This window comes from Ursus maritimus, unplaced genomic scaffold (genome assembly GCF_017311325.1).
Source record: "Ursus maritimus isolate PB19 unplaced genomic scaffold, ASM1731132v1 scaffold_16, whole genome shotgun sequence".
Classification (NCBI taxonomy): Eukaryota; Metazoa; Chordata; class Mammalia; order Carnivora; family Ursidae; genus Ursus; species Ursus maritimus.
Window position 1 is genome coordinate 1,959,479 of NW_024424008.1, and position 9,637 is coordinate 1,969,115.

The window sequence follows — 9,637 nt, forward strand, 5'->3', positions numbered from 1 at the left end:
AGTAATATTCCATAGTATATATATACCACATCTTCTTTATCCATTCATCTGTTGAAGGGCATCTCTGTTCCTTCCACAGTTTGGCTATTGATGTGCTGGTTTTTAAAATCAAGTCTATTTCCATTCTCACCCTCTCCTCACTGCAAAACATTCTCAAAATAAGAAATAGCTCCAAGCCCAAGATCATACTAATAGTGTGACTGTAAAATCTTTAAGATCTCAAAGACTTAGGTTAGTTTCTCATACATCATTTCTGACAGGATGTTAAGGGCATGACTCACAGACTTTCTTCATTAATCTGTGAAGCTACTAAGAATCTTAATGGCAGTATCCCTAAAGGAGACTCACAGAAGGTCTAAAGTAGAGAAAGATATATCTTGAAGGGAATTCTAATTGTGGCTTTTGTTTAATGGACCAGGTTTGTAAATTGACACACAAGAAACCCACAAAATTTTTAAAGACCTTATGCCAGCTTGGAATGAAAAAGACAGAAACAGTGCTAAAGGAAAAGAAGACATTGGACAACTGAATTTTGACAGGTAAGAAGGAAATGGAAAATAGTTACCAAGGGGGCAACAAGAGCTACATTATATAAAAAGGGAAGTATGACTCAGATGGTGGAATCAAGAGCCCAGAGGCAAAACCAAGAGTAATAAGGGATCACTTCCAGAGCAATAATCAGCAAACACGTTCTGCATGGTCATGGGCCAATGATTATCGTGTCCCTCTCATTTTCCCTTTATTGAATTGGAATGTGTCGTATGCTTGTGCTGTGCCTGTTTCATTATTGTATGTTGGATGTAGGGTAGGATACTTTCTGCATGAGTTCACAGGTCTCTGTACAAAAATAAATCATACTCAACGAACCAAAAACAGAGTCTCAGGTGCACTTGAAACTGATTGAGATAGGGATATAACGTACCTTGAGACTAAGCATGATAGTATAATGGAATAGAAACTTCCATATGTTTGTTTGTTTTACATGAAGGAGGAAGGTAAATAATTGTGGCCAAAAGGTGGACTGTGATATTATTTTTAGTTGTCTTTTTCTTTAATTGTGGGTAAATATACATAAACTTCCCCATTAGTGACATTTAGAACATATACAATGTTTTGCTACCATCACCACTATCTAGTTCTACAGCATTTTTATCACTTCAAGAGGAAACCCTGTACTAAGGAAGCAGCCACTGCACATTTCTCCCCTTTCCCCAGACCCTGGGAACCAGCGATTTGCTTTTCGTCACTGTGGATTTTCCTATCCTGGGTTTCACACAATGTGTGGCCTTTTGTATCTAGCTTCTTTTGCTTTCCATAATGTCTTAAGGTTCATACATGTAGCAGGATGTGCCAGGATTTCATTATTATTTATGGCTGAATATTATTCAATTCTATGGTTATACCACATGTTGTATATTCATTCTTTAACTGATGAACACTTGAGTGGCTTCCAGCTTTTAGCTATGGTAAGTAGTACCATTAAAAACATTAGTATGGAAGTTTTTGTTCAGATACCTGTTTTCAATTCTTCCAAGTATATATCCAGGAATAGAACCGCTGGGTCCTATCCAAGTCTAGGTTTGCATTTTAGAGGAACCACTCAGTTATTTTCCACAGCACTTGCACTATTTTACATTCCAAATGAAAATACGTGAGGAATCCCACTTCTCCACATACCCGTCAATACTTGCTTATTTTGTCTCTTTAAAAAATTATTATTACAGCTTTCATTGTGTGTCTGGTGAAATCTCATGCATTTGATTTGCATTTCACTAATGACTAATGTTACTGAGCCCCACCTTAATGTTGGCCATTTACATATTCTATTTAAAGAAATGTCTATTCAAGCTCTTTGCCCATTTTCTGATTGAGTTGCTTGTGTTCTTGTTGTTGACTTGCAAGAGTTGTTTATATATTCTGGGTACTAGACCTTTTTCAAATATATGGTTTGCAAACACTTTTTCCCATTTTACAGTTTCTCTTTTTACTCTCTCGAAGTGTCATTTAATGAACTTCTAAAATTTTGATGAACCCCAATTTATCAATTTCTCTCTTGTTTCTTATTTTTGGCATTATATCTAAGTAACTATTGCCAAATTCAAGGTCACACAGATTTACTCCTTTGTATTCTTCTAATGTTTTCATATTTATTGTTCTGGTATTTAGGTCTTTGATTCATTTTCATTCTCTTTGTGTATGTGATGTGAGGTAAAGGTCCACCTTTATTCTTTCGCATGTGGACACCTGGTTGCACCATTACCATTTTTACTTTATCTTTTTTAAGATTTTATTTATTTATTTGAAAGAGAAAAAGAGCACAAGCAGGGTTGGGGAAGAGGCAGAGGAAGAAGCAGATTCTCCACTGAGCAGGGAGCCTGATGCAGGGCTCGATCCCAGCACCCTGAGATCATGACTTGAGTGCAAGTCAGACACTTAACCAACTGAGCCTCTCCATTACCATTTTTAAAGAAACTATTTGTTCCTCTTTTGAATTGTAATGAATATAGATATTTGACTATATGTTCTTGAGGTTTTTTTTTTTTTTTTAAGATTTTATTTATTTATTTGACAGAGAGAGACAGCCAGCGAGAGAAGGAACACAAGCAGGGGGAGTGGGAGAGGAAGAAACAGGCTCCCAGCAGAGCAGGGAGCCTGATGTGGAGCTTGATCCCAGGACCCTGGAATCACACGCTGAGCCGAAGGCAGATGCTTAATGACTGAGCCACTCAGGTGCCCCTTGAGTTTGTTTCTTAAATTTAATCTCTATTCCATTCATCTGTAGGTCTATCTTTATGCCAGCATCATATTGTATTAATTACCATAGCTTTGTAGGAAGTGTGAATCTTTCAAACTTTTTTTTTTTTGAGACTATTTTGACTATTTGGCACTCCTTGCAATTCAATATGAATTTTAAGATCTGAATTTCTCTTTCTGCAAAGAAGGTTACTGAAATTTTAATAACAATTGCATTGAATCTATGGATTGCTGTGGAGAATATTGCTATCTTAATAATATTAAGTCTTCAATCTATAGACAAAGGATGTGTTTCCATTTACTTAGTTCTATCATTTCTTTCATCGATGTTTTGTAATTTTCATTGTGCAAATTTTGCTTAAATGTGTTTCTGAGTACGTTATTCTTTTAATGTTAGTGTAAAGGGAATTGTTTTTTACTTTGTGTGTTTTTAATCGAGAGTGTATAGAAATACATTGGTTTGGTGGGTTTCCTTTTCTTCCTGCAATTTTGCTGAATATTTTATTATAGATAAATATGAATACATCAATGTGGCTATTTACTCTAATAGGTTTTTTTGTCTGTATTGCTAATTGCTCTGGCTAGAACTTTCAGCACTACCTTGAATACCAAGAATGAGAACAGACATTCTTGTCCTGTTCCTGATCTTAGGGGAAAACTGTTTGGTCTTTTATCATTGAATATAATGTTAGCTGTTGATTTTTCATAAATGTCCTTTATGGTGAGAAGTTCTCCTCAATTCCTAATTTGCTGAGTGTTTTATTATGAAAGTGTGGCCTGTGTTCTTTAAAAACCATTGACACTTCACTCATCAAAAAGTGTCTGATTTTTCTCTCTCTGAATTTGAGGAGGCAGATGGCTGTTTAAAACAATAAGTGTTTTGAAGGCAGTGTTATATAAGTCCTCAGAATTGATGTTAATAGACCATGCAACTTCCATCTCATACTGCTGGGCAGACTACTTGTTTGGGCCTTTGTAAGAAGGTTGATCCTGAGACCACTATACTGGAGAAACCACATGCAGGTTCTCTGGACAAGAGTCCTGGATGAGCCCTTCAACTATCCTGGCCTAGAAGCCAGACATGAGAGGAGAAATTATTTGAAAGCCCACTAGTTCCAGCCACCAGTCATATGGGTCACTCTCAGCAATTGGAATGATTACATTGGAGGTCCTAAACAGTATGAAGCAGAGAACAGAGCTGCTTAACCTTTCTAAATTCCAGTCAAGAAAATGTATGAGATAAGTTAGATTGTTTCATGCCTTCATGCCTCTAAACAGAAAGTGGATTAAACAGTAATAGGTAACCAAGCCACTTAGGTTTAACCGGAATCACATGAGACAAAGAGAGAGAAAATGACATAGAAGCAATATTTCAAAGGATTTCTGCTATATATTTATTTTTATAAAACTACAAAGACATAATTTCATTCAGAAAGACATGATTTCATTCAAACTACATGATTTCCTCCACTATGCAAAAGCTTTTTATTTTGATGCAGTCTCAATGGTTTATTTTTGGTTTTGTTTCCTTCTCTTAGGAGACATATCTAGAAAAATGTTGCTATAGGCAATGTCAAAGAAATTACTGCCTATGTTCTCTTCTAAGAATTTTATGGTTTTATGTCTCACATATAGGTGTTCATCCATTTTGAGGTTATTTTTGTGTAAGGTGTCAGAAAGTAGTCCAGTTTCATTCTTTTGTATTAGCTGTTCAGTTTTCCCAGCACCATTTATTTAAAAGAGCAAAAGAAACTATCAACAAAACAAAAAGGCAACCTACTGGATGAGAGAATATATTTGCAAATGACATATCCAATAAGAGGTTAATATCCAAAATGTATAAAGAACTTATAAAACTCAACACACACACACACACACACACACACACACACACACACACACACACAAATCTAATTAAAAAATGGGCAGAAGACACAGACATTTCTCCAAAGAAGAAGACATACAAATGGCCAACAACCACATGAAAAGATGCTCACTATCACTAATCAGTAGAGAAATGCAAATCAAAACCACAATGAGATGTCACCTCACACCTGCCAGAATGGTTAGAGTCAAAAACACAAGAAATAACCAGTGTTGGCATGGACGTAAGTTAAAAGAAACCCTCATGCACTGTTGGTGGGAATGTAAATTGGTGCAGCCATGTGGAAAACTGTATGGAGGTTCCTCAAAAAATTAAAAATAGAATTACCATATGATGTAATAATTCCACCACTGGGTATTTACACCCCAAGATGAAAACATTACTTTGAAAAGATATGTGTATCCCTATGTTTATTGAGCATTATTTACAATAGCCAATGAAGCTACCTAAGTGTCCATTGATATGTGAACGGATAAGGACGTAGTGCATGTGCGCGTGCACACACACACGCGCGCGCGCGCACACACACACACACACACACAGTGGAATATTACCCAGCCATAAAAAAGAATGAGATCTTGCCATTTGTGACAACATGGATGGCCCTAGATGGCATTATGTTAGGTGAAACAAGCCAGACAGAGAAAGGCAAATACTATATTTGTCTTTTCCATTTCCATTTATTCCGTTTATATTTGGAATCTAAAAAAACCCAAGTGAATAAACAAACAAAAAGCAGAATCAAACCTATGAATATAGAGAACAAACTAATGGTTACCAGAGGGGAGGAGAATGAGGGGATGTGCAAAAAAGGAAGGGGAGTGGAGGATATAGGCTTCCGTTATAGAATGAGTAAGTCACTGAAAATAAAAGGTAAAGCACAGGGAATATAGTCAATGTTATTGTAACAGTGTTGTATGGTGACAGATGGCAGCTACACTGTGGTAACCACAGCATAATGTATAAACATGTTGAATTACTAGTAGTACACCTGAAACTAATGTAACATTGTGCATCAACTATACTCAGATAAAACAATTTTTTTACAAATCTACAAATTTCAATCATAATGACTTTGTTTTAAAAAAGAATAGCACATCAAGTCTGAGCACTGGGTGTTATATGCACTAATGAATCGTTGAACACTACGTCAAAAACTTATGATGTACTATATGCTGGCTAACTGAACATAATAAAAAAAGTAACATTGCTGAAAACTAAAGACAAAAATAACTAAAAGCTTCAAGCTAAATAAAACACATCAGCTTTGAAAAACCTCAAAGTGATTTGCCTATCTCTTTCTTTCCCCTTTGCTCACTTGTTTCTTAAATCCCACATACGAGTGACATCATATGGTATTTGTCTTTCTCAGACTGACTTATTTCACTTAACATTATACTTTCTGGGTCCACCCATGTTATTGCCAATGTCAAGACTTCATTCTTCTTTATGGCTGAATAATATTCTACTGTGTGTGTGTGTGTGTGTGTGTGTGTGTGTGTGTGTGCACATGCACTACATCTTTATAAATACACACACACACACACACACCCCACATCTTTATCCATTCATCAGTTGATGGACACTTGAGCAGTTTCCATAATTTGGCTATTGTAGATAATGCTGCATGTTTCACTGAAAACAGACTCTTATCTACAGAAAACAAACTAACGTTTACCAGAAGGTAGGTAGATGGGGGAACGGGTTAAATATGTAATGGGGATTAGGAGGGCACCAGGTATTGTATGGAAGTGTTAAATCACTATATTATACACCTGAAACAAATATTACACGGTATATTAACTAATTGGAATTAAGTAAAAACTTAAAAAACTTAAAATAAAATAAAATAAAATAAAATAAATTACCAAAAAAAGATATAAGGATTTGTAAACTTATGTGTAGTAGCATGTGAGAGTAGCTTTATGCTTAACTCATTAAAACTGCAGTGGGCATTAAAAAAAAGTCCAGAAAGATATTAAAAAAAAAGTTAAAGTGAAAATATAAAGCATGACACCAAAATGTTGAAAATACATCATAAAAAATGACCTTTCATCAACTTGGTTCCCAAGAAATAGCTTCTGAGATGGAGAGTTTCATATAGAAGATACACTGAGAAGTACTCTCAGGAAATACACCTCTAAGGGAATTTGTATTGGACAGAGAGAGGGGCTGACTTTCAACCCTGTGGTTTTAATATGCATATCCATAGTGACGAATTATAAAGTGCATTTTTATGTACTTATTGACTAGTTATTTATGTGTATTAACAAATGTATGTATGATACTTTTCTAATCTAATTGAGTAATTTGACACTTTATAATTGAATTACAAGAGTTCTTTATATATTTTTATACAAGCCCTTTATCGTACACGAGGTATAAATATTTTCTCTCAGATTATGTCTTCCTTTTTCATTTTATTACTAGTATCTTTTGAAGAAAATATATATATTATTTTAATTTTAGTGAAGTCCAATCATTTAAAAATATTTCTTACTATTGTTCTCATATCTATAAAATTTTATGTGAGCAATATTACAAATAATTTTTGTGTTGGTTTTTATACTTTAGCACTTGTCCATTGTAGGTTAATTTTTCTATGATGTAAAATAAGAATCTAAATTATTCTTTTTGCATTTGGATATCTAATTGTCCCAATCCGATATTATCAATGTACATATTATTAACTTTAAATATAAAACCTGCCATTCAAAGATAATGTTACTGGTCTCAATATTCCCCTGCAATTCATCCTCCTTCCTGCTGGGTTAGACATAAAATAACCCTACTTTTTAAAATGCAGGAAACATGAACTCTAACACAGACCTTCCTAGCTATCTGTCTTGAGGAAAACCCTCTGGACTCGTTCCCTAATCTGCTTGGTCCTGACACCGTAGATTACAGGATTGAGGGCTGGGGGAACAACCACATAGAGGTTGGCCAAGAAAATGTGGATATATTGAGGAATATTGTGGCCAAATCGGTGTGTCAAGAAAGAGAAAAACGCTGGTGTGAAAAAAGCTAAGAGGACACCAATGTGGGAGCCACAAGTGTTAAGAGCTTTGAGTCGAGCCTCCCTGGAGGGCAGGCAGAAGACAGCATGGAGGATCCTGACATAGGACAGAATTATAAGGAGCACATCCAATAATAAGAGAGAAATGTTGCCAAGGCCAAACAGAATGTTCACTTTGATGCTGGCACAGGCCAGACGGGCAATGCCCATGTGTTCACAGTAGGTATGAGGGATGACATGGTGGCCACAGAAGGGCAGCCTCAGGAGAAGAAACACCAGTGGGGTCACCATGCATAGACTCCGCAGGATAGCAATGCCTCCAATGATGCTGATGATTCTGCTGGTGAGGATCATGGTGTACCGAAGGGGTTTACAAATGGCAATGTAGCGGTCAAAGGCCATAGCCACCAACACAACGCTCTCCATGCCAGTGAAGAAGTGGATGAAGAACATCTGCAAAAGGCAGTTTTCAAAAGATATATCCCTAAGTCTGAACCAGAAGATGCCCAGCATTTTGGGGATGGCGGCTGTGGACAAGCCCAGGTCGATGGAGTCCAACATGGCCAGGAAGTAGTACATGGGCTCATGGAGACTATGTTCAGTCTGGATCACAAACAAGACAGCAACATTCCCCAGGAGTGCAATAAGATATACAAAGAAAAAGGGAAATCCAATCCAGAAGTGTACACCTTCCAGCCCTGGGATACCCAGGAGGAGGAATGAAGAAGGATGGAACTGGGTGTCATTAGGCATAGCTATTCTTTCTGCCACAGTGTTTGCACAATTCTATTGCAGATACAATTATTGACTTCCCATTAGTGAATTTTTTTCCTCTTCTCCCTTTGCCTAGATTCCTGGTAAAACGTAAAACAGCATTGTAACTTTTCTTTGTTTCCATTCAGAATGAACATAAACTACTCTTCTCATATTCTGCTAGCCTCACTTGAGTGTAAAACCAGAATCAAGCTGACTCTGCAGCCATATTCCATACTAGACAATGTTAGACATGAAGAAGGGATAAGAGAAAAACATCTCTGTGACATATAGAAGTTCATAATCATAAGCCTAGATAAAACCAGGTTGGAAAACAAAGTTCCAGGCTCTGCATATCTGGTACTTTTACACACACCTAAAGTGCACAGTGATTTTTTTTGGTATTTGTGATCTCAACCATTCCCTTATTAGGGACATGCAAACACCAAAGGTAAAGTGTACAACTATGTGTGTAAGCATTTTCATGCTAGTGAAACTACTGTCTGATTTTGAGGACAAAAATAAAGACTTATGCTTGTTTATTCACATGTATTATAAATGGTCTGGCACATAAAAATTCTTAATTATAAAAGTTCATTAAATAAAGAAATTAAGTAAGAAGCAGACCAGTAACTAATTTCAATACATTGTCTCAGAAAATACCTTCCCATCCAATCATAACTGATTTTGAAATAAAAGAAATTATAACAATCATTCTGAAAAATGATTGAAAAATGAGAAAGAAATAATTGTCAGAGTATTTTTACTTATAATTAAATGAATTCAAAAATTACATTAATATAGATAAGCCTGTCATTTGGAGAGCCCACACAGTGAAATACCCACTAAAGAAACTCTCAAGGGATGAGCCACCTGGAGATTGGATAATTGTTTGTGCTACACAATTTTCAAATATTATCTCAGACTTACATAGAAAGGGAGAACTCAGAAGGACTTTACCAACATAATTTATCTCCTACCAGCACTGTTTTCTATCTGGGATGTTAGTGTCTTTATGGATGTTTCCCTGTTCATTGCACAGAAGAATTTCAAGGGACTTTGTTTTGAGTCCTCTTTTTAACTATGGGAAGGCTATAAACCCGTTTACAGGGAATTTAGGATTTAGAGCAATCAACATGAGAGACAGCTATTACTGAACAACTTAAGTGATTGAGTGTGATGTATGTAATGCACGGAAAAATTTCATTCAAATTCAGAGGAAATGTGGA

The 9,637-nt window shown here is 36.0% G+C and overlaps 1 protein-coding gene across 1 annotated transcript; it reads right to left on the reverse strand.

The window, feature by feature from the left end:
* Positions 1-7,472: 7,472 nt before the first annotated feature.
* LOC103680081 (olfactory receptor 52E8) lies at positions 7,473-9,388 on the reverse strand. The gene has a single exon (XM_008709621.2). The coding sequence runs from the start codon at positions 8,406-8,408 to the stop codon at positions 7,473-7,475; it is 936 nt and encodes a 311-aa protein (XP_008707843.1). The 5' UTR covers positions 8,409-9,388.
* Positions 9,389-9,637: the final 249 nt, after the last annotated feature.